The sequence below is a fragment of the Onychomys torridus genome, chromosome 13 (assembly GCF_903995425.1).
Source record: "Onychomys torridus chromosome 13, mOncTor1.1, whole genome shotgun sequence".
Taxonomy (NCBI): domain Eukaryota; kingdom Metazoa; phylum Chordata; class Mammalia; order Rodentia; family Cricetidae; genus Onychomys; species Onychomys torridus.
In genome coordinates, this window is record NC_050455.1 from 32686525 (window position 1) to 32713292 (window position 26768).

General features: G+C 41.6%; 1 protein-coding gene across 3 annotated transcripts in view; it reads right to left on the reverse strand.

The window, feature by feature from the left end:
• Jakmip2 (janus kinase and microtubule interacting protein 2) overlaps positions 1–26768 on the reverse strand; it is a 144151-nt gene that overhangs the window by 50995 nt on the left and 66388 nt on the right. For all 3 annotated transcript variants that reach the window (XM_036204477.1, XM_036204479.1, XM_036204478.1), the window contains one exon: positions 920–1195. In XM_036204477.1, coding sequence (XP_036060370.1) covers positions 920–1048 — 129 coding nt within the window. In that variant the 5' untranslated portion in view covers positions 1049–1195. The remainder of the gene's footprint in view (positions 1–919; positions 1196–26768) is intronic.

Sequence of the window (26768 nt, forward strand, 5' to 3'; positions counted from 1 at the left end):
GTTTGGAATACTGGCAATGGTGGGATCTGTTTTGGAATCTTGTGGGTTTTTTGTTTTGTTTTGTTTTGTTTACCTCTCCTAAGAATTCTTGTAACCATCATTTGTCATGCTGTCTTTACTAAAAGGAGCCTGCCTCCCTTCAAATGTTACTTGGCCCCAGGGAAAAGGAAACTGAATGAACTGGACAGTGGTGGTTGGCAAGACCTGGGAAAGATTGTACAGTGAAAAACTAATCCTCAAGACTGAGTCCCTCTCCCCGGACTCTCCTAGGCTGTTTCCTTACATCACATGCGTAACCAAAATCTTTGACTGGTGTGTTCAGGAACCTCAGTTTCTCCTGAGCTTTCCCAGGTTATTCTCTTGCAGAGTGATGTGTGAGAGATAGATGTGCAGAAAAAGAATCAGTCATTGAAATTACAGCTAGAGAAACTAAGACACCCAAATCTGTTTCTAAGAAGAAAAAAAATATGCCTAAAAATTCTGATTCACAAATGAATGCCTTTTAAATGTGAGAACATGTTTCTCTTTGTTTCATGGGGATGTAGATATTTCCTTCATAAACTTTATATTGGAGTTTACTAATAAAGGCCAAACTTAGCTGCCATAGGAAGAAATAGCCTCCAACTGATTCTGATCTCATTTATTATTTTCATTGAAATGGGGTAAAATAGGTTGGGGTAAAATTAAATTTTTACAGTAATTAGAAAAGGATGCAGAAACAATGAAATAAGACACTTGCTACTTTGTGATCAAGAATGTTTTTGTAGTAACAGTTATCTAAATGATGCAATTTTATATTGATATGGTTGTCTCTGGGCACAGGAATCAAAGCCCAGGATTCAAAGGAGTTGCTGAGTTTGCTGTACATGAAGACAGCTGGAGCTGCCTGGAGTCATGACCCCAGGAAGCCCCTACTCACCTTGGACTTCTCTTGGTGCAGTTCTATCTGAATGTCTGTCAGCTTAGTCCTGAGGTCTTCGTTGGCAGCTTGGAGGGCGACAATGAGTGCCTCGGGCTTTTCGCCCTTATTTCGCCCTTTCTTGGACATTGTTCCTTGCTAAATGGAGTCTTTTGGATTTTAATCCTCTCAAACAGGTACTGCCATGTTACTGTTTCATTTCCCGGAGTGAGATGTTTCAGCAACTACTGTGTGGTGCTCCTTGCTAAGGTCTTCTCAACCGCTGCCCCAGAAGCCCTAGGGAGAGACAGAGACAACAGTGACTGTTTGCTGAAGAAATGAGTTTGTGCCAGTCCATCCACTCCCAGCCAGAGTGGCCTGTACATGCCCTCTCTGGGGCTCTGCTGTCTCCAGAACCTCCTCTAGACTATATTTGTGTCTAACTCACAGTGATACTTTCAATTACATTGACATCTGCTTTGGATCTGTGACCTGAAGCATATGTCCTTCACATTGCCTGGTGCCCTTTTTTTTGGGAACACCCACCCATTCTTCTGTCTTTTCTCCATGTCATTCACTGATACTCTTGTCATTAAAGTCCTTAAAGGAAGGCACACATATGGAGATGTTCTAGTAATCATACCTCAAAAATACAAAAATACTATGTGTGTAGCTGGATATTCTTCAATGGTTAAGATTTGAACAGTAAGGAGTAACTAAGTGGAATCCTGGATTAATTGAGTCATTCACTTAGTTAATATTGTTACAGTGACTTTTACATGCTTTGCTAGTACAATATGTTACTTTTCGTTAAGTCAGAGTTCTAGGACAAAGAAAGTCAACCCCCCACATCTACCTACTATATGTCACTTATCTACCTAACATCTGTCTGTCTCTGTCTGTCTGTCTGCCTGCCTGCCTGTCTCCCTGTCTATCTATCTGATGGACACCTACCTTTGTTTATTATTGGCACTGTTATCTATCTTATTTCTCTGATAGGCATGTTGATTGCTTTTTTTTTTTTCTTTGACACAAGGTCTCACTATGTATCCCTGGCTGGCCTGAAACTTGCTTTGTAGACCAGGCTGGATACAAACTTAAAGAGACCTGCCTGCCTTTCCTTCCCAAATGTTACTGCTAGTATTAAAGGTGTATGGCATCCTAACTAACTCTAATATGTGTTTTTATAAAAAACAAACGAAGTATTTTACAAGTATAGACAAGGACCTTTCTTTCTGCCTTTCCTACACATAAGGAAGTGTGCCAGAAGATGGTATCCTTGGCCTGGTACATGAGGAGAGGATGGTGCTAACAGATGTTGACACAGGTGAAGCATCCTCGTTGTAGGCCGGCCAGGACACAGGAAATCTTCCAGCTACACATCCTGGGTCAAGAAAATGGCTGGTGCTATGTCACAACAGAGAAGTATCATAGGGACTATTCTGGGGAGAAATAAGATCTAATAAAGCATGGCCCTAATCTGGCTAGTAAGCACTACTGCTGGAAATGGTAGCTGGTAGGAGACTCAGGATAATTCCAATCCCAGAGTGTAGGATTCGCCTTCCAGTAAGCAGTGAAGGGTTGCTGGAGTTCCTGACTGATAAGCATCTAGCAGGGAAGGGTTAACATGAGGTTATTCTGGTGACAGAGTTGGGAGAGAGTGGAGACATGGACACTGGAGAGGAGGTTGCTCGATTTGTTCAGGTAACGAAGGTCTAACCAGAAGCCTGGCAAGAGGAGAGAAAGGAGGTGCATCTTAACTACAGGTCCTTAAATACTGCATTGGAACAAAGGAAAAAGTGGAGGAAACTATGAACATCGAAGTGTTAACACCAAGGAGGAGAACATGAGACCAGAGTTTTCATGTTTGTTTCCAGAGACTGGGTGGTGGCGCACTGAGATACTGTTGATGAGAACTAAGAGACTCCTGCTGATCATCCATGTGTTCCAGCAGCTGCTGCTCTCTATAGGCACTGGTATTTGGCTTCAAGGATTGGGATCCTGGGCTGGGTGCCACCCTTTACAAACACTGTAGCTATGCCCTTTGGAGTGTCCCCAGGGGCTAGGGGCCTGGGGAGAAGATGAGCTTGGGGCAAAGGAGAACAAACTTGACTACACAAATCATGGAATGATATAGCACATTCCACCTGGCATTGTTATCAGAACCAAGAACCTTAGGCTACATAGGTTATAGGCCCCAGAAGACAATCAACTACTGTTGCTCTGATAGATGGACATAATATTAAACCGACTCCTGGTTATTTGTTGCTATCCACAGAGATTAGAGCATCTCTCAGATCTCGTTAGGGAAGCCTGTTTTCACAGGAGATGGTGATGGACATAGAGACTCACAACTAATCCAGGAGTGCACAATAAGAGACTGTAGAGTGTGCAGCCCTAAATGAGACTTCTCTACTGCACTAACAAAACAGTGCATTCAGGATACAACAAAGTAATTACATATAGTGCTGCATAGTGTTCTTTCAACTTGACACAAGCTAAGAGGAAGGAACCTCAGTTGAGGAAATGCCTCCATAAGATTGGGCTGTACAGCAAGACTGTAGGGCATTTTTATCAATTAGTGATTATTGGATGAGGACCCAGCCCATTGTGTGTGGGTCCACCCATTGGCTAATAGTGCTGGATTCTATAAGAATATAGGCTGAGCAAGCCATGGGGAGCAAGCTAAAAAGCAGCACCCCTCCATAGCCTCTGCATCAGCTCCTGCCTTAAATACCCTGCCCTGCTTGAATTTTTGTCCTGATTTCCTTCAATGATCAACAGGGATTTGGAATTGCAAGTCAAATAAACCCTTTCCTCCCCAAGTTTACTTTGGTCATAGCATTTCATCACAGCAATGACAACCCTCGTTAGGACACATATAAGAAAGAACTCACAGAGGTTGTGAGAGCATGCCAAGACCTGTACAAGCTTATGCCAAACAAAATCACAGCAAGGAGAGGGGAGGGTGAGCACAAAGTAACACTGTAACACTGCTAGCTGAGGAGCTATAGGTAATTCACAACTGCTAGGAAAGGAAAATTAATTTTCTCTAAGGGCATAGACCCCAGTAGGTGAGCAATGCTTCAGTGAATGACTGTACAGGCAGCACAAACTGGCTTTAATAGGTTTTAAAAAATGAGAGCATGGGATGGAGAATGGCTTAGAGGTTAAGAGCACCGACTGATCTTCCAGAGGTCCTGAGTTCAATTCCCAGCAACCACATGGTGGCTCACAACCATCTCTAATGAGATCTGGCACCCTCTTCTGTATACAAAATAAATAAATAAATCTTAAAAAAAAAAAAAAGAGAACACAAAGTTGAGTGTAGATAGAGGTGGGGATGGATCTGAAGGGAGTTGGGGGTGTACAACCAAAATACACTTTTATGAAATTCTCAAGCTTTAATAAAGAATATTATTTGAAGAGTGTATAGTCTACATTTACTGAGGCTGGCTTTTAAGAGATGTTAAGAAGCATCCATGTCACTCTTATCCAGTGGTGGCTTCTAGCTTTTATGATGAGACTTACATCTACAGAGACAAAACACATTCCAGGAAACAATGAATGGGTGAATGGTCAAAGCACGGGACAAAGTCGGAGCAGATTAAGTAGGCATGAACGCTTTCTCAAACAGCTGGTGTGGAAGCCAACACCCCCTCCCCCAACACACTGCCTCTCCCTAAGTGCCTGGCACCGTACCACACACGAGTCACTGAGCTACTCCAATCAAACCCTTTTTGACATTTACTCATTATGTTTTAGACCGAGAATAAAAGAGGTTAGTTAACCTGGAAAGTGTTGTTCAGCTATGAAATGGTAGAGCCTACACTCAAATGCACATCTGTCAGTATATGAAGCTTTTTAGCCTACAGCAATACTTTCTTAAAGAGATAGCAGGGTTCAGATCCAGCTGCCAACAGGCTACAGAGACAGCACAGATACAAGTTACATTTGAGGCTTAATGAAATGGAATGGTAGGAGGTGGTCAAGACCCTGGAATTTGAAATCAGAAAAAAACAACAACAACAACAACAACAACTGGCTATTAGTTACATTTCTTTATTGTATATTCTTGAGCAATTAAATTCTCTAAGCTTCTATACTCTTGCTGTACAATTTGGACTATAATGAGCTTACCATACTGGGCTCTTTCAAAGAATAAATGCATTGAAGTGTGTGATGAAAACATTAGCAAATATTGCTCTTATTATCATATTTACAGTTCTTCAAGGGCTTACCACTCTGCTGAGCAGCAGCTAAAACATAAAGGGCAGAACTAACAAATTTGTCACTCCTTTGTTTAAAAAGAAGGGACAGGAAAGGTGCAGAGACCCTGGAAAAGAGCAAAGAAACACATGCTTATGCTTGCAGGGCAGTGAGGCTGTCATTGACAGGATAAGTACTCCCTGGGGTCTTAGGCTTTGTGGCTGCTTCTGCCTCAAGCTAGAAGCTGAATAAAGTCGTAATTAACCTCAAGCTTTCCACCAAGGCTGTTGCTGCTGAGTTATGATTTGAGAGCAACGTGATATGAAAGAGCGAGGGTTCACATGTGTGGAGCCAAATGCTCCAGCAGTTCTGCATAATTGATAATGGAAAATGTCCATCCAAAGGAAGCTTTGAGAGCTTATCTCAGCCTCTCTTCTTCCCAAAGTTGATGCTTTTGAGTGAGATGCTGTCAGTGTTTAACATGTCTGAATTACGATTAAGTACACTATCCCAGCCAGCCAGCAGAGGCATGCTACAGCCCCTCAAACCCTCCCCACATGCAGAAGTGCTTCAATGTGTGTTCATGAGTGTGGCACAAAAATGCAATATACAGGCCTGCCGCTGAAGTCATTTCAATTCTGGAGATCTAGCTTCCCCATATGGAGGGACTGCTGCTGTGTGCCTGGAGATGGAGGCAGCTTGCCAACCCACTGCACCTGTGTTAGGTGTTGATATTCAGCATAGTAGTAATTATGCACCTTCACAGGGAGGTAAGCTGTTGGGCTTGTAGGTTTACACTTTTTAAGCTCTAGTTTCTCACCAAATTGCTTTCTTTTTCACATGAAAATAGCAAATATTAAGAATTAGTTAAAGTTAGTTTAATGCCATCAATACAACTCAAATTCAGCATTCTTGGTGGTTTTCCTTTTTTAAAGATGTCCTGTCAAAATTTCATTTTTCAAATCACATTTATAAACTGTAGGGAGGTAAAGAGCTCTTACCACACATGTGAGAAACATCTATTCTCTCTAAGGGGGATTCCCAGGGACACCCAATGGTAGCAGTGTCTGATGGGAGGTGAAGGCCTAAGCAGGTGACAGTCATCTCCTGTAAACTTTTGAATTGGGACATGAAGTTCTTTGCTTGACTCCCCCCCACCCCTTTTCTTCCCTCAACTCCCTGGTGGCATCCCTTCAGCTTTCTCTTTGAAAACCAGATCAAATGTCACATCTTGTCACTTTCTTTCACACCTTTTCACTCTACCCTGATGTGACATGAATCACTCCCAACCCTGGCTTTCTGTCTTCGCTGTGAAGGTATGTTTCATATCGGCTGTCATTCATTCATTATGTACTGATTCATTTATGAATAACTAATGAGGTGCCTGGTACCAGACATAAGTGTACTAAGAAAGAAAATAATAATAACTGTGGCCTTTGCTCAGAAAATAGATGAGAATCATAGCATAGATTGCCTAGGGAAGGTGAGATAGACAAGCGTAAGAGAGTTGGCCATCTAATTATTAGAATGGGAAGGAACATTCTAGACAGCAGTACTGAATATGAAGTTCTCCAGGTAAAAAGGAATATGAAAGATGTTGAAGGAAAAAAAAAAGTAACCAGACAAACAGCAAAGGATGAGCTTGGAGAAGCTGTCAGGGACTAGACTCCAAAGTTGTTACCATAGGGTTTCAGATGTAAAAAGGACCCAATGGAGTTGGATTTTCATAATAATCCTCTGAAAATTAGGGACAGAATGGGCTTTAGGGGCTGTTAAAGGCTAGATCAACCTGAGGCTTTTTCTGAAACCTTGATATGTAGAGAAGGAACATAGCTTCTTCCCTAGAACCAAGAACAGGTTTGACAGCCAGTAATGGCCTGGGAACAGGGCCTTGGGGGAACTGAGACTTCAGATCCTGAGAACCCAATTCATCCTACCCTATGGACTGTGGTTGTCAGTCACTCCATCTGTGATGCTCTTGAGATACTCTGTATTCCCTTCATGCAGCATTGCTTGGTTAGCTTCCTACTGACCTCATCCCATTGTGTGATAGCTTTCTGCTCACTCTGGCCCATTTTTCCCCAGCAAAATGTATATAAGATACTGTATTTTTTTTTTTAATAAACTTGCTTGCAGGAGTCATTAGTTGTTTAAGAACTTTTCATCCCAAACTTTCCTATCTTCTTCTTTATCCTTTCATTCCTTCTGGTCATCATCCCCCTTAGGACTCTGTCCAGGTCAAGGATTAGGAGAATGTGGCCATGTCCATGGTTATGTAACTGTTTTATTTCTGTTTTGTGCTTTTCCAGCATTAGATATCCAGGGCCTTGCCCACATTAGACAAGCTCTCTACCACTGAGCTACATCGTCGGTCCCATTTGCACTACAGTTACTCTTGAGTAGGTAGTTGCTGTCACTGAAGAGCAAAGCAACATCTTGCTTGCCTTTGTATTCAAAGTACCTTACCACAAAACACAGTTTACTAAGCTTTGGTCTCTACCCATAGAAAATGTCAAGACTGAGGAACACAAGTTATCAGTTCTACAGATACCTATATTAAGATTTATTGTGGAAAATTGCTACTACATCGTGAGAACTCTTGAATACTTCCTTAGATTTTAGGCAAAAGTTAAAGTTTCATGCAAGAGTTAAAGAAAGAATAAAATGAAAGGCATTTTATGTGGATCTCAGACTATGTTTGTTTGTTTCTTGATTTGTTTTGGTTTTTTGAGACACACTTTCCTCATACAGCCCAAGTGGCCTCAAACTCTACACTCTCATCTCTGCCTTCTGAGTGCTGGAAATACTTGGGTGTGCTACAAAGTACATTTATTCACTAAGGGTTCTCAGTTGTTGTCAGTGCCCATCACAGTCCCAGGCTTACTTTCACTCCTTGCCACAGGGTTTGCCTTGCATCATATTCCTTTGTCTGGATTTAGAAGGGCTTCACTGGGATGGCTTGAGTCTCATGAGGAAAGGGACGTCTCTGTGTGGAAAGTATTTTTACTTCTTTCTCTCTCTTGATTCAAAGTGCCTTACAGCTGTTGTGGGGTGACAAATATCAGCACCTGGGCATAGGAAGAATCCCCAGACTCAGCAGGAAGTGTTAAGGTTAGACAGAGCAAGGAACACATAAGATCAGAGCCTCTGCCTGAGGCAGGCATTGCTGCTGTACATGTGCACTGTTCTAAAGAGAAGATGGTGTGAACAGAAAAGCACACAGATTATTGGAGGAAGTTTTATAGAATTGTATTTATAACCCAGAGCAAGCTTTTCTATTTTAGGTATAAGTGAAATATAGATAACTTATCCAGCTGTTTCCTTGGTAACAGTTTCCAATGACTTAATTTAGCAAAAGAAAACCCATTGAGAAGACACCTTTGTGAAGTACCAAACACAAACAGAGGCTTCCATAAATAAAAGGTGACCCAAGTATGTCAGCTGTTTTACAAAAAGGCAGAATAATTTTAATGCAAAATTCTATAATGACTAGTGTAATGCTACTTAGGCAAAAGCACATAAATTTAAAATAGCTTGGAGTATTCATAGAGGGTGTACATAGTCCTATTATGAAAGCTCCATTTAATTTTCTGTGCTCCATGTAATAGTAACTAACAACATTTTGTTTGTGTTGTGGTATAATATAGTAATAAACTACAGAGTAATGTGGGTCATTAAATAAAAAAGAAGTTCGGAGAAATGGTTTAGCTGAGAAAAGCCTGAAAACCTGAATTTGATCCCCAGGACCAACCCACACGGTAGATGAAGAAATCTAACCCTCGCAGTTATCTTCTGACCCCACCTGTATACTCACACACACACACACACATGCACACACGCACACACGCGCACGCACGCACGCACGCACGCACGCACACACACACACACACACACACACAAAGAAGGGTTGTACCCTATCCACTTGATGCCTATCACCTTGTTGATTCCTACTGCTTAGAACAGTGGGCACAAAGTGATTCTAAATGAATATTTCAGAGTTAACAGATGACTTTACCAAAATAGATTTATAAAGCCGGAACCTAAAGGAACATGGAAGGAACATGAAAACCCAGAAAGCAGGACACATTGATAGGAATAATTTATGAATTATTGTGTTTGATTTGATATTGTTCATTCTAGGCTCTCAGTATATATGATTCAGGCTAGAGTGGTGGAACACATCTGTAATCTCAACACTTAATGAGGCTGTAGAAAGAAGGTTTTTGTGTGTTTGCTGACAACTATACTACACAGAGAGACATTATCTCAAAAACAAGCAAACAAACAACAAAACAAAACCCAAGAAACAAAAACAAAAACAAAAAAAACAAAAAGGGAAGAGGTGAGGAAAAAGAGCAAGCTCTGATGATTTGCATATTTTTTAATCCTTACTGGGACTCAGTTTTAAAAAGAAGGGGTTTACACATGCTATTTTGTAGCCTGCGGCTGGGAAGGTCCTTGTTTGTAAGGTAGAACTTGGTATTGTTATTCTGCAGAATGGTTCTGCTACCAGATTTCATTCTAAACCTTGGTATTTATACCCATAGACCCAAACTGCACTCAACAGAAGTTTCCTTCTTGCAGAGGGCAGCAGTTGGTGAAAAGATGCTAAGTGCTTAGAATAAGAGACAGAGGTGCCCAGCCCTAAATGAGATGTCTTTCTCAGTCCCTCTCTGAGCAAGACTCTGGGAACATCAAGAAAGGGGCAGCAGACAGAATGTAAAGAATTCAAGAGCAGGGCAATGAGGATGTGCACTTAGAAATGCAAACCTCTGAACTTCACCTGGCTACTGCACTCATTTCTCCACACTAGCTGTGGTTTCTTGTACATGACCTGTACAAGACCCAGTCAGCAAAAATCCAGTATAGACATCAGAAGGGCCCTGCTCTCCAGGTCCCATCCCTTCCTGAATAGCTATTGACAGTAGGTAACTCATAGGGAGGGAGAATCATTCAATGTGTTGACATTGGTAGATTTCCTATGCTCCATCAGATGCCCCACCCCTTATTCATATAAACAGTACTAGTTAGATCTGATGGGTTATCAGTAAAGGATGTGAAGTCAGGAAAAGAGTGTGATGGTGTTGGGGGGATTTGGAGGGAGCTGGAGAGAGGAAATGAGGGGTGGTTATGATCATATTCCTGCTATGGATATCGCTCTACATAAATAAAATTCTGTTTGGCCAGTGTCCAGGCAGGAAGTACAGGCGGGACAAGAGAGAAGAGAATTCTGGGAAGTGGAAGGCAGAGAGAGAGACACCGCCAGTCACCGCCATGACAAGGAAGATGTAAGGTAATGGTAAGCCACGAGCCACGTGGCAAAGTATAGATTAACAGAAATGGGTTAATTTAAGATACAAGAAGTAGATAACAAGAAGCCTGCCACGCCATACAGTTTCTAAACAATGTAAGTTTCTAAATGTTTACTTGGTTGGTTCTGAGCGTCTATGGGCCTGGTGGATGAGAGAGATTTGTCCTGATTGTGGGCCAAGCAGGAACACTCTAACTACATATTCCATTGTATACATGTATGAAATTCTCAAGATTAAGGAGAAATTAATAGGAAAATTGCTATTTCTGTGTGTGTGTGTGTGTGTGTGTGTGTGTGTGTGTGTGTGTGTGTACACTTGCAGGTGGTGCATGGACCTGTATATACCTGCGTAGAGGCTGGAGAAAGACTTCAAGTATGCTGCTTTAGCCTTCTCAGCCATCTGCCTTGGACACAGGGTCTCCCACTGCACCTGGAGATAGGCTGTTGGTCAGTAAACATTGGCAATTCTTACTTTTCATTTAATTTAATTTTTAGTTGTGAAGGCTGCAGAGATGGCTCAGCAAGGAAGTATGCCTTGGCACCAACCCCGATGGCTTCACTGACTCCTCCCATTCTTCCCTCTCCTGTCTCCACTGCACTGGGATTACAGGTACACATTCAGCCACACCTGGCTTTTTATGTGGGTGCTGGCATCTGAACTGAGGTCCTCATGCTTCAGCAGTAAGAACACGTAGTCACTGAATAAGTCATCTTTCTATCCCCCTACATTTGCCTTTAAGGAAGACTCTTTTTGACATTCAGTGTAGTGTCTAACAGAACAGAGAGAAACCACAGCAAAATGTTCAGAAAGACCTTAATCTCATTCTCATATTTTTCTTCATCATGACAGGACACCTTCTATTTATGAATTTGGGTGATGAGCACTGTGTACCTTACATATATTCTCCTATTTTGGACTTTACACACAACTAAGAAGTTACAGATACATGCAGTTATAACACTCTAGAGAGAGAGAAGGATTCAGTTGATAGGAGGTAATTCTCTCACTGAAAATCAAAGAGCAAGGTCAAGAGCATCATCAAGATGCATTTGGTGGAGTCTTCTGAGTGCTGCTTCTCTCTGTCTGGTCTGTGACTGAGACAAAGCCTTGATAATACGCTGATGGTTGGGCAGCAGTGAGCTAGTGAAGGCTGCAAATGACACAAAACTCTAGCACAGGGGAACAAAAAAGAATGCGGAAAATGTCCCAAAAAGTCCCTTGTGGTTTAGAAATAACCCAAACTAATATTTTCAGGGGCTTTAAAACAAAAGTCAGGCATTAAATTAAATAGTGCAAGTTCACATCCCCACTACTCTACATTATAAATAAATACTAGACTGAAGAGAAAATATCAAGAAAAAAATGAAGACTTTACACTCGATTGTGTAATGAAGAAGCGAAGTCAGTATAGCTTGAACAGCTTTGCTCCAAGAGTTTATGAAAACAACTATCAAAAATACTGTATCTGAAGTAGTCTTTTTTTTTTTTAAATTCACATTGAGGAATCACAACACTTTCTTTTTATCACCAGTTTATTTATTTACCTACTATAAGTTTCTTTTATACCTTATTTGAAATCAATACCAAAGCATTTTACTGAAGTAAATTTCAATGTAGCAGGAGGAGCCATGACACTGAATAAGTGTCACATAAGACAGCTCACATTTACATACATGTAAAGATAAGTGTTCAAAGAGAAATCAGACATCAGCTTTCTCAATGCCAGATGGTGAGAAATCACAACTTTCCTGAAGCCTTTCTTTCCCATTCCAAAGATATCTACAATGATGACTGTGTTACTTCTATAATGGGAATTGGAATTGCTTCTGGAGAAAGAGCAAAACATACAGATTCAGTGAAGGAAATGGAAGGAGGAAAAAAGAACAGGCAGACCATCCGCTGAAGCCAGGAATGAGGCTGGAACACAACAGATGGACATCACTCAGTGAAAACTGAGATTAGTGCAAGTAGATACATTGTTCCAAATAATGGGGATTCGAGACAGACCTTAGTCACAGAAAGTCAGGGAGCTACATCCTGCTACAAACCCGGCTTGCTAAGAATCAACTGACTAGAACTAACGGCTAAGTGCGTGTTGGCTCCCTCTCAAGAATTATAGTCAGAGGTGGACTAGATCGGAGGTTAAATAGATACTACTTTATAAATCATCAGGGATACTGTTTTCTCTCAGCCTGCCTTTCTTGAAGAAGCCTTCCTGCCTCCTCTCATGAAATAACCTGCATCCCCTACACTTTTCACCTCCTTCCCTTCAGTATCGCAATTTCTTCTGTCTTGAAGAGGCAAGAATTCCTTGGGTCTATCCACGACTCTGTTTTCATTGTTGGCCACAGTGCCTCATAGCAGAGATACAAAAGCAAAGGGTTTGTTGAAAACATACAAGAAGGGAGCCCGAAGGGCAGCGCTGTTGGAAGAATAGTGAGTTCTGACAATAGTCTCAGTGCCATTCCTCAGGTACATCGTTGTTCCAGGACTGGACACAGGTCCCGTTTATGCTCAGCAAAGGCTTGCTTTCTCCTCATTAAATGTTGCAGTGCACAGATAGTATGTGAGTGCCGAGAAAATTAAGCAAGATATTTTCAAATGTTAGCAGTCTGTATTTGAGAAATACATTTTCCCTCAGTATTTTCTTTGATTTATTACCTTTTGGCACATAAAGCAGCAATGGCACTTTTTCATTTTCAGTTTTAATCTATTTCTCTAGACAGCTTTGTTAGGAAAAATGAAGCCCCAGGGCTGTTTTCCACCACAGCTCAGAATGTCAGAGGGTTCAAGAATTTCCTGGGTGTGTGTGTAGTAAGCAATTTTCTATGTTACAAAGTGCTGGAGACCTGGCCTGTAATATCCTTAACCGAAAAAGCTTTGGTAAAGATAATTCTACACCTCGTTGTCTGCTGACTCACCTCATGCTGTGAAGGATGAGTGTTCCCAGGATGCTTGTCATCATCATCATCATGGCCATTGACCACGCATTACTGCTGGTCACTGTGCTGAGCTATTGACATGCATTATCTGCTCAGTGCTCGGATGGGGGAGGGAAAAGTCATTTAGTCACCCCTGAGTGTATGATTTATGAAGCCTCTCTACAACTCTCCCCCCACCACAGGGGAGGTCAACATGTAAATAATGAACTGTTGTCTGCAGGTGTAATGAGAGCCAGAGGAGCTGCACACCCCCGACACAGAGGTGCACAGTGGAGGGGATCTGCTCCCTGGGGAGGACAGCACGCTCCTGGCAGAAAGGATGGCCAAACCAAGTCTTGGAAGATGACAGAGGAGCTGTCCTGAGGTCTGGAGAATAGGGAAGGATCGAAGGAAAATTACGCAAGAATAATCAGTGAGACCTAGGGATGGATCAAGACTGTTGCCTGACTTGGGCATGGAAGCAAAATGGGGGAGAAAGGGAGAATTTTGAAAGGGTTCTTTTGTATGTATGATATTAAATTAGTGATATTCTTATACCTCAAGTGAGATACTTAATATGGGGGAAGAGGGTTCCATTTTCTGATCTGTGAATGTTGAGGGGCTGGGAGAGTTGCATGGAGGAGGACTTTTGTTTGACCCCCCCAGCCAAAAACATTCCACACCAACTCTACTATAATCAATACACATATCTTTCTTTTTGTCTCATTTTTTTTCTTTTTCTTTTTTTTTTCTTTTTTTTTTTTTTAGAGACAGGGTCTCACTTTATAGCTCAGGTTGGCTTGGAAATTACTATGACATCTAAGCTGACCTCAAATTTATGATAATCCTCCTGCTTCACCCTTACACATGTTGGGAATTACAGATATAAGCCATATGCCCAGCTAGGATACACATTTCTTGTTGAGAATATTGGGAATATTTACATTTGGTTGTGTATCATTCATCACTGTGATGCTCTGGGCACTCTCCCACAATTTTTACTACTGCCCAAATATTTCACCAAAACAGATTTGTGGAGAAGATATATTCTAGTATTCAAACAAGGAAATTATTATTATTATTATTATTAGTAGTAGTAGTAGTAGTAGTAGTAGTAGTAGTAGTATTTGCCCAACATCATACAGTTCATATGTCTGTGAGCCATTCATTGACTTGATACAAGTTTCTTGACAGCTGATTATTTCAAATATTTAAGAAATGGCTGAACATCACACTCAATTACTAATGTTCAGAGACCTAATGGGCTTGATGGTTTAGGGCGTTTCAACTGAAAATTCTTGTATTCAGAGAACTTATAACCTCTCAGTTAATATTTTATGATGTAAAGCAGGGTTCAGACAAGGGCATCCTTTACTCCTATAAACAGTATACAGAGAATAGCCATGCTATTTAAAATGATCACAAGAGATGATTAAACAAGACAGGTTCAGGTGCCAGAGTCTAGGGATGTGGTTCATAGACATCTTACACTGTTGAAATGGTTAGTTCATACTAAGTCTGATAAAATGTAACAAGTTGTAACACATAATGATTATAAATATTCTATTTTATCTATGCAGATGGAATAAATAAGAGACTAGGTGAATATAAATATAATAGAAATTATGCCCAGAGCAATGGAGCAAGGACTGAATCCAAAGCATTTGGTTATAGAGTCTTAGACATGCAGAACATCTCTTAGAGGACAATGCTGAACATGTCACTGAGCAACAAGGGTGCAAATGCTCCAAATTAAAGCCAGCTTGACCACTATTAAGGTTCTGAATTCATAGCTGCTGGGGTAATTTGAACGTAATTGGTCTCCATAAGCTCATAGGGAGTTGTACTATTAGGAGGTGTGGCTTTGTTGAAGTAGGTATGGCCTTGTTGGAAAAAGTGTGTGACTGAGGAGGTGGGTTTTGAGGTCACATATATGCTCAAGATACCACCCAGTGAGACACACCACTTTCTGTTGCCTGCAAGATGTAGGACACTGGGCTACTTCTCCAGCAGTATGCCTGCCTGCAGGATACCATGTCACACAATGATGATAATGGATTGAACCTCAGAATCCTAAGTGAGCCACTCCAATTAAATGTTTTCCTTTATAGAGAGTTGCCATGGTCATGTCTTTTCACTGCAATAGAAACCTAACTAAGACAAAAGTTGGTACCAGGAATGGAGTATTGCTGTGATAGGCCAGACCATGTTTTTATTTGGAGTAGTATGGACTTTAGTACTTGTGTTAGAAAAGCAGTTGAATGTTGTAAGTGGTACTTGTGTTAGAAAAGCAGTTGAATGTTGTAAGTGCTGCTTAATGCAACATGCTGTAGGAGTGTGGAAAACAGTAGCATTGAATATGACTCGTTGAACTGTGGGTGCCTGGATCAAGGGGCTTCAGAGGAAAAGAATTTTCGTATGTTACCTAGAAATCATTCTTGTGCTATTTTGGGGAAGAATGTGGCTGCTTTGTGCCCTTGTCTGAAGAGTGTGCTTGAGGCTAAAGTGAAGAGTTTTGGATTAAGTACATTGGCAGAGTAAATCTCAGAACAGCCAGGTATAGACTAACAGTGGTTATTAGTGGTAACTCTAATGAAAATTTATAATGAAAAGGAGCAAGCTGAGCAGGGTAAATTACAAAATGTAAAATTTAAGGAGAAAAGGAACACCAAAAGGTAGAATGAAACTAAGTCCTGTGTTCAAGGAGATAAACAGATTAAGAAATGGAATAAAGGGAGTGGGTGACCTCAGAGAAGTTTCCAATTTGTGAAAAGGAACTAAAGAAAAGCTTAGAGCTAGGTGTGGTGGTGCACACCTTTAATCCCAGTACTTGGAAGGCAGAGATTTGCAGATCTCTGAGTTTGAGGACAGCCTGATCCAGTTTCAGGACAGCCAGGCTTAGGCAGTAAAAGACAAAAAGCTGGCAAAAATGTGAATTAACAAGAGGATCATGTTCCAGCTCTAGTGAGCATCAGAACTTGGCAGCTTTGGCCACATGGTTCTGTAGTTAAGGATAGAAGAAAGGGGCTATGGAATTTGTCCCCAAGGCAAAGGAAAGCTGAAAGCTGCTGAGGCGAGGCATGTGTCAGGGGTGTCCTGGATGGAGGCCTAGTAGTGAGGCCATTGCATGAAGCTGTCAAGCTTAAGCCTAGATTGCCTCAGAGAGCCCACGATGTTAGAGATGTCGGAGTCCTGGGATACCTGCCTAGGAAAGCTGCTAACAGGGAGTGGAACTAGCCCAGGAGAGAGAAGTGTGCTGCAGTCAACAAAGATGAATGTAGTTGGAGATATGAAGAGTGCTTTGACAACAGATATGGAGATGCAGAGTTTGGAGTTTGCTCAGCTTGTTTTCGGTTTTGCTTTGGTCCAGTATTTCCTCACTATGCTACCTTCCCTGCATTTTTGAATGGTAATGTGCCATTATATGTTGGAAGTATGTAATCTTTTTTATTTTTATTTTATAGGGCGTTATATTTAAGAGATTGCATGACTCTCAGAAGATACTTTGAACTGCGGACTTTTAAACGTTATTGAGACTGTAATAAACTATGGGGACTTTTGAAGTTGGACTAAATGCATTTTTGCATTATGATAGTTACAAGGAGGCCAGGGAGTGGAATGTGGTAGTTTGAATGTAATTGCCTCCATAAGATCATAAGGAGTGTCACTATTAGGAGGTGTGGCTTTGTTGGAGTAGGTATGGCCTTGTTGGAAGAAGTGTGTCACTGTGGACATGGGCTCTGAGGTCTCATATATGCTCAAGATACCACCCAGTGAGACACACCACTTCCTGTTGCCTGCAAGATGTAGGACACTGGGCTACTTCTCCAGCAGCATGCCTGCCTGCAGGATACCATGTCACACCAATGATGGTAGTGGACTGAACCTCTGAACTGTAAGCCAGCCCCAATTAAATAGTTTCCTTTATAAGAGTTACCATGGTCATGGCATCTTTTAACTGCAATAGAAACCTAACTAAGACAGCTGCCAAGCACTGTTCTGGGCATAAAAGGGCCAAAAAGGCATAGAAATCAGTCAATCATTAGTCATCAATCATACTTCATTGGCTCATGGAATTAACATTACTTGAGAGAACACACAATAACGTTGATGAGGGGAGGGGAAGAAGGAGTAACATGGAGTAAACAAGAGTACTTTATTTACATGTATGAAGATGTTACAAATTGTAGTCATTCTAAAAAAATTCTAGTCATTCTAGTGTATGTTATTTAGCACAATGGATACATATTAATTATTTTTTAACCAAAGAAACCTATGTAGGTCAGAAAGTGAATTATGCTACTGGGATATATTAGAAGGCTGGAAGGGAGTGGGCAGTCCATGTGGGTGCCTAGGGGGGAAGCTAGTACAAGACTCTAGAGTAGGATGAAGTGTCCAAGTCCTGGAACTATAGGAAGCCAGGAGGCTGGGGTGAGGGAGGGAGCCAGGACAGCAGCCAAGCTGAGGGCTGGCATTATTGGAAGAACAGCACTGTAGACCACGCTGCGCCTTTTAGACTTCTTTTAATCGATTCTGGCTTCTACTCAACGAGGGTGGGGAGCCCCTGGGGGTGCTAAGAGGGATGTCCTGATCTGACTGAGTCCTTAGCATTTTATTCCACCTGTACTAGTCAGAATACAAAAAGAAATATCATGAGGGTGGGAGCAAGGAGCTAGGTTTAGAGGCTTCTGCAAAAATGCAGGACAGAGATGGGACCATAACGTCTTAGAGCAGAGAGGGAGCAGAAGGCAGCTGGGAGGAATGCTAATTAGCCTGCTTTGCAACAGCTCAACAGGATCCTAAGTTGGTGTACTGCACTGAGTCCCATCAAGCTGACCAAGGATTAAACTGTGCACTGTACTCTTCACCTCTGGAAGCTACTGAGCTTGTCCCTTGTACAAGGCGTTGTGCCTCCACTGCAGCTAGGGGAGGCGAAGGGACAGAAGTAACTGTCCTTGTCCTCACTGAGATGCCTGACTGTGGAAAGGGCAATGGGGGGGGTGCACCTTATGGCATGTGGAGTCAGAGTATGGCCACAGAACATTTATTCAGTGAATCCTTGTATTGGTAGACAGTTTTAGAGGTTTAAGGGAGGAGATCTTTGAAAACAATGTATAAAAGTCCTTGTCCACATGGAGTTTATATTCAGTAGAATGAGAAAAATGTGTATATTTTATAGCATACTAAAGGTGATAAAGAGAGACTTCGTGGTAGCCAACCTACTCTAGAAGTTAATATTAGGCACGAACCCATGTCTACGTAAGAGAGAACATCTGTATAAAGTCTACAAGATACTATGCAGTGACTTTAAAATATGTAGGTCCATCTATACTGGCCAACAGACTAGCTGGACCTCAAAGTATATGATTGAGTCCCCAAATAATGATATGCAAAGTATAAAGTCATCCATGCAAAAATGAATTATATTCACACTTATATAAATGTTAAGACATACATGCATGTTTCTATGTATGTGTGTGTGTGTGTGTTTATATAATTACACAGAAACATTTTGAAAAACGTAAAGTGCAAAGTGTTCCATTGCACTCAGGGTCAAAAGGTCATTCTCAGGCTCCGTGACTGACAGTCTTTCAGCAGTGTGGTTGCAACCCCTTAGGTGAATCCACAGATCCTTCTGGACTGTTCTCCATGTGACGACAGCTGTGACGGCTACATATGTGGCCCTGTTTCTGAATCTCCTCAGCATGCGCAGGATTGGTTCTGAGGGAGAGTGAGAGCTGCCCAGCTCCTCTCCAGTCCAGGCTGCCTCGGGGCTGGTTGGTGGAGCTCTAGCCTGACCTGCTTTCTCCCTGTCCCTGCTTATTACTGTCTTGTCACCTCCTCCCTCCAGCCTTCCCAAGGGCAGTAAATGTGATAAACCACTCTGTGCCAAGGTGCCCGCCTATAATAAGGTTTGTGTCTAAAACCTCCCCCGGCTGCAGGAGTTTTATTTTTAAAACAAGTTTCAAACACCCAAGCACTGCCTGAGACTTTGAGAAAAGACTGTAAGCCATAAACCAGCATGTGTGTGGTCAGCCATTAAAATGACTCCTGGAAGCTCCCCCAGAGCATCCACTGTACCCAGATTACATGCTAATATGAGTACTTCCTCCAATGGTGTACAGACTGAGAAAGTTATTTGTACTTCTCCTCCCCAATCCAGCTTCTGTTTTCACTGAGGAAGTATTTTTGGTTAAATGTTGCCAAGTTTGAGCAGCTGGTGGTTTTTTTTTTTTTTTTAATCTTTATTCACATTGTTCTTTCATATTAAACATTTGAAAGCTGGAATATGCTGTTTCAAACCTAATATTCACAATGACACCCTGAGGAAGATACAGCTGTCTTCACTTTGTGAATAATAGGTTTGTCGTTGTGAATATTAGGTTGTCAGGTAAGGGCCTAGAATCTGTGGTCACTTGTAGTTGGTTATTTTTTGATCTTTTACTCTTTGGGGGCCCACCACTCAGCTCTCAAATAAATACACAGAGTCTCATTCTTACTTATGAATGCCTGGCCTTAGCTCAGCTTGTTTCTAGCCAGCTTTTCTTAAACTATCCCATCTACCTTTTGCCTCTGTGTAGAGTAGGGCTTGCTGTGTAGCTGGGTGGCTGGCCCCTGGAGTCCTCCTCACCTTCTCCTTTTGCTCCCCCTCAATCTTCTCCCAGATTTCTCCTCCTATTTATTCTCTCTGCCTGCTAGCCCCACCTATCCTTTCTTATTGGCCATTCAACTCTTTATTAGACCAATCAGGTGTTTCAGACAGACAAAGTAACACAGTGTCACAGATTTAAACAAATGCAACATAAAAGAATGCTATACATCTTTGCACCATTAAACAAATGTTCCCCAGCATAAACTAATATAACACATCTCGAACTAATATTTTGCCATATTCTCTGGCCCAAATGCCATAAGGCTAAGTTTGACCTCATCCAGCTCCCTCTAAACCAGTGGTTCTCAACCTGTGGGTTGCAACCCCCATGGGATTTGAATATTGGATATTTACATTACAATTCATAAAAGTATCAAGATTACAGTTATGAAGAAGGAACAATGTAATGGGTAGTCGTTCCAGCTTTGAGCTGGAAATACTACCTCCTTTGAGGCTTCGGTAACTGTCATGTCTACAAGACAGAGCCAAGAGAGGACCCCTGAAGGCCCAAGATCTGGATGGGGGAGCTCTTCTGGATCCTGGATCCTGAACACTGGATGTAGACCAAGCAGAGTTGTCCAGAGAACAACGCTGGACTGCACTTCACCTTTCCTAGACCCTGTAACCTATCCCTTCACTTGTAAGTTGCACCACAAAATAAACCTCCCTTTTAAATATGTGGAGTTGCCTTAATATTTAAACCAATATAACAAGATACTTTCATGCTTGAGGGTCACTACAACATGAGGAATTGTAGTAAAGGGTTGAAGCATTAAGAAAGTTGAGAACCACTCCTCTCTAAACCCAGTGTTCAATGCATCACAAGCCAAGCTTTGGCTCTGCAAAAGGCTGTACCTCTGGGGCTTTCTCTCCTGAAGTCCAGCCAGAAAAGGGTCAAGGTTTTCCTTTCCCATTAGTTGGTAGCAGAGTTGCATGAAGATAATCCTGTTTGTGATAGTCACACCTCCTAGGAGGGTATTCTATATACGAGAGCCTGCATTTGAGTCTTTACTTCTGTGTTCCCTGGAGCATGTATTTGACTTCACATATTCAAGTAAGACAGCCCATCCTGCCTCACGGCCTGTGCAGGCTCACTACTTTCACAGAGAACTCTTTTTATCTTTTCAGCTTCTAGTACCTCATCTCAGATGTAACGGGCTCAAGGAAGCTTCTCTAAGAGGAGGACTTGTGACCTCCAAAGACATGTTTAATTCCCAGCTCCCCCGAAGTGTCACATTATTTGAAAACAGTGGCTTTGCACATGTGGCAAAGTTCAGATGAGGCATATTAGATTAGGCTGGGCCTCATCCAATGACTGGTTTCCTCTTAAGAGGAGGAAAATTTTTACAGAAACACAAAGACACACAGCAGGCAAGAAGTCAAGATAGGAACGACTTGTCTACAATCCAAGGACTGCTCCCGTCTGTCCAGAAAGAACTCCTGCTCTGTACATCTGATTTCACACTGCTTTCTTCTGGAGCCGCAAGAGAATGCATGTCTGTCATCCGAAGCCACCTAGTTTGTGGTACTTTGTTACTGTAGCTATAAGAAACTCACACAAAAGTCCACTGGATTTTTGAGATCAAGGCCTGTTCCTCGGGGCATGTTTACATAGCATGACTATTTGTCACAGCTTGTAAGCAGATGTTTGGCTTTCCGTGGCTGCCAGGAAGATAGAAGCCTGTGAAAGCTGGGGTCACACTGGATTAATGATGTGCCGTAGTCAATAAATATTTCCCAAATAAAAGAAAGAGTTGAAGGTATGAATGAGCCTGTAAGTGACTAGAGAGGGCAGTACTTGTCATTTGGGGCCGGGAGACACAGGAAAGAGCTCACTAGAAAGCAAAATGAAGATGTTTGTCTCAGCAGGCTCAGTAGACTTTTGATTTAGTTTGATTCAGAGTATCTGACGTTTTAGAAGGCTGGGTATAGTGATAACATTGGCCAATGTAGTCACAGCGTCAACACTGATGACAGATACTATAAAATGGTACAGTATAAAGCAAACCCCTTCTTTCTACAAGCAGAGGAACTGGGTGTCCTTCATTGTTGGATCTCATTATAAAACATCACAGGGGCTTCTAGGTAAAATACAGGACTAGAAGCCACCTATGGGATTCAGTGAAAGAATGAGTTTAAATGAAAGACAACAGACTCTTTTCCTAGAAGGGGAAGAGCTAAAGAAAACTGAGAGGAGCAGGGATGGAATTTTCTCCACAAAGAAGCAGTACACACAGCTCACATCTGGCATCCGCAGTAGCTGCCTGCAAGGTGCTCTTCCTCATCCTAGACACCAGCAAGACTGTCCTGGCTGTGGAAACGCAACTGGAGGCAGATCTAGCAGGCACAGTGAGGTGGCTGAGCATAGTAAGCAGCAGGGACAGACAAGACTCCTGATGCAGAAGCCCTGCAACTGAGAGCCTTCCAGTTTCTCCTGGACTTAACTGAGAGGCATCACCCCCGCTGTTGCCTGAGTGAGCTACAGGCAAATGTGGACAGTGAGTGGTTGAGCATGCCAAAGTGTCTGGATTGTCCAGGCCAGGAAGAGACTTGAAAATGACAGACAGAGGTCAGGAAGTGGCCTTCTACATAAAGCCACAGTCACATAAAACCCTGTCCGTTGAAAGAATGGTCCAGGAAATACCAGAGACCAAAATGTAATTGACAGGTATGGGGGCCTCAGACCAGAGAATTCTGGGAGAAAGTAGAAATCCCTCTCATTAGGTAGGATACATAGGGTAACTTGTTTGATTTTCTAAGACTAGAAGCCTTCTCTTCCACCTGTAAAGACTGATAAAAAAAAGACTGTTTAGGGGAAACAGGAGCAAGGAAAAATTCTGAGGTTATAATATATTCATGGTTTCATTTATTTGTTGTATTTATTTTCTTATTTTTATTTATTATTTTTAACTTGCATTTTTTATCTTTATTTTCATGTTGGGGACCAAAGCTAGGCCTTGGATAAAGCACTCTGACAGTAAGCTAAATCTCTAAACCCTATTATTTTTAATTTATTCTTTTCACTCTGATTGTTCTGCTGTTTTAGTACTGCCTGAATAGGCATTTGTGCCTCCACTTTCTACCTCTACACCCATTTCCAGTATGTCCTCTTCTGCATCTTAGAGCTCTGACCCATATACTTTCTCCCCCATAATGCAATCCTTCTTTTTACCCTTGCCCATTCCCTTCTCAATTTACTATTTAATCATTGACGCTCTTAGTGCTGGGGGATATCTTTCTATATGTTGTGAATATATGTTGTTCCCATCGGTTAATAAATAAACTACTTTGGCCTATGACAAGGCAGCTTAGAGTCAGGTGGGAAAGGAGAAAGACAGGAAAGGGAAAGGCGAGGTCTAGAGAGAGATGCCATCCCACCATCCAGGGAGCAGCATGTAATGGCACACAGGTAAAGCCACAGAACATGTGGCAATACATAGACTAATAGGTACAGGTTAATTTAATATAAGAGTTAGCTAGCAAGAAGCCTGCTGTAGACTATACAGTTTGTAAATAATATAAGCCTCTTTGTGTTATGTGTGTCTGAGTGGCTGCAGGACCAGGTGAGACACAGGAAAAAAAAACCTATAAATTACATATTCACCAGTCAGTACAGTAGCACCATTGTCTCTGAACATTAATTGGCATACACAAATGTCTTCTACTGCAAATTAATACCAGGACTCCTCACAAATGATTTCATCTGCTACTGTAGTTTACTTCCCTGATAAACAGTACACACAAACAAAAAGAGTAAGAAGTGGAAAATAAATCTTGAGAACACATTCATTCCAGCATCTGTGCATGCACAATAAAGAAACACATGCAAAAAACCAGCCAATCAAACAAATGAAAACCCACAACCCCTCAATATGAGAAAATAACAATAGTGAGATAGCTGAAATAATATTAAAATGTTTCAGAGGCCTTGTTTAAAAAAGTACTCATGACCAAAAAGATGTCTAAAATAAGAATGAAATAAGGAAATCAGTGAAGGCTTTGAAAAGAAAGTTGGGAAGGTGGATGAAGTGTTCAATATTTGTCAACATTAAAAAAACATGGAGGAAAAATTGAACATGGTAATTTAAACTCTAAATGGAAAGTCTGGAAATGAAAAAATTAATCAGTGAGATAAAAAAAAAATCACAGTAGAAAGCATTATCAATAAAGAAAACCAAACAGAACAATACATCTCGAGGATGGAAGAGAAGGTTAAGACAATATTTCAGACTTACATAAAAGAAAACAGTGATGAGCACAACCAATCCTTCTAAGAACCCTGAGTTATACTCAAGAAATGAAGCATTGAAGCCTCAGAATCAATGGGAAAGAAGAAGGAGCTGAAATAAACACAAGTCATAGTCAACTTACTTCACGAAAACACAGCAGAAAATTATCCAAACTATGAACAAGAACTGGACATCTAAACATAAAAGGCATCTAGAACTGCAAACAGACATGGCAGAGAAAAATCTCTCTACAACATATAGTTAACTGGCCCAAAAAAATACAAAACAAAGAAATAATATAAAAAGCTGTAAGGAAAAAAATTGCTGATCACTAACTGTCTTAGGATTCTGTGGCTGTAACAAAACACCATGATCACTTGAGGAAGTAAAGTTTTATTTCTGCTCACATCTCCTAATCATAATCTACCTTGAGGGAAAGTTAGAGCAGGAACACAAGGCAGGAACCTGGAGGCAGGGACTGAAGCAGAGGCCGTGGAGGAGTGCTGCTTACTGGCTTTCTCCTCATGGTTTCTCAGTTTGCTCAGTTTGCTAAGGACCACTTGCTCGGGGATTATACAATACCCCATGGTCTGAACCCACCACATCAATCATTAATTAAGAAAATACCCTATAGACTTGCCTATAGGCAATCTGGTGGAGGTATCTTATCAACTGAGGTTCCCTTTCCCAGATATTAATTAGGTTTATGAAGAACTTAAAAGCCAGCACACCACCAAACCAAAATAACATCAGATTTCTCATCATCAACCCTAAAGGCATGGAACAATTTATTTCAAACTCAGAATATAAATAATGTCCAGGAAATATTTCTATTTTTATCAGCAGTGGCGCACACCTTTAATCCCAGCACTCGGGTGGCAGAGTCAGGTGGATCACTGTGAGTTTGAGGCCAGCCTGGTTTACAGAGCAAGATGCAGGACAGGCATCAAAACTACATGGAGAAACCCTGTCTCTTAAAACAAAAACAAAATAAAAGAATAACTTAAACTTACTACTAGAGACCAATTTGGAAACAATTCTAAGAAGTGCTTACTGATAGCATGTTGGAATCATGAGATCCAAGGCAATGACTTAGAATGCTGCGTGTGGATAGACACAGAAAGAAACTAGGTTCTCCTTGTCCTACCTTTCCAATGACATGACCAGCAACTTACTTCACTGCTAGCATAGTTCAGAGGCATCACTTGAGCTAGTGGACAAAGGTCGCTAGAAGCCAGAAGAATGAGCTACTGAGTCCTGTACAGACTCCCCTACCTGCTGACCAGTATTAATTATTCAAAGCAGTGAACTTCTCTCACGAATGTGCCCAGGCTGCCCAATGGTGGAGCCTGGTTAGAATGCTGCATATACTGCGGTTGCCCCATCAGTCCCATCAACCAGTTTTAAATGATGCCATCAGTGAGCTGGCCACCAGGAGGGTTCAGGGTGAGAAGGTCTGGATGGTTGAAAAGCAAACACAGAAAGTAGACAGGGACAGGGTAAGGACAAGAGTGCACAGCAGAAGTGTAGCCAAGGAACCTGAACCTGAGAGAATGACAGTCCTTCTCTGCCACTGCAAGGGTTAGGGTAAGCTATACCAAAAATGTGCTGTGGAACCCAGCAAGGTGTTTGGATGGCACTCAGGCAGGTGGGCCTTCTAAACTCCTTCCAAACGCCTGAGTTGGAGGGAGCCCTGCCACTGGATAATTATTTATTTTGCAGGGACAAGATTATAACCTGTTTGTGGCTGGGGGAAGGGGCCAGGGAAACTTAGTACTGGGAATTCTGGAAGAACAGTCTGTGCTCACAGAGACCCTCCTCGTCTGGCAGGGAACCTTGACTCGGTTTATCTGAATTATGTAGACTATTAGTCCTCATTGGCCTTCTGTAAGACAGAGGGAAACAGCAATCCAAGAGGGGAGAGAAACCATATTACCCCAGTGAGAACGAAACACCAAGCAAGGACCAACATTTCATGTTATTGACTCTTAATTTGCATAGTTTTTTACTTATTTACTTTCTTTGTTTTTATTTTTTTAATTATTTCAATTTTGTACTTTGATTTTTAAGCAACTATGTTTAATTTTGATCTAGCCAGAAATGCTTTTAGGGGCTTCTCTTTTTTTCTACACTTGCAAAAAATCTTCTTTTTGACATATCTACGTCCCCGGCAGTTGCTTAATGCCACTGGGCCTGCACCATATCTGGGACATGTGAGATGCATCGTGTCCCTTGTCACAAGTCAATGGCAGGACGACTGTTACATGGTAGAGGAGCGACAGCCATCACCTCTCACAACAGTGACAGGAAGCAGGAAGAGAGCCCACCAGGGAGACTCCCATAAAACAGCAAAAACAAAAAGAATGGCATAAAGGAGGAAAATTGAAATGGGAAGAAACATTCAACTCAACAAACGCACAAAGCAGAACAAAAAAAGCACACACATATAAGATAACAGAATACCAGGACATTTCAGTGCTCACTCCTCAACTCCTCCCTATCAGAAATCAAGACCCTGGGACAGCGACATGTCAGAAAATGAATTCA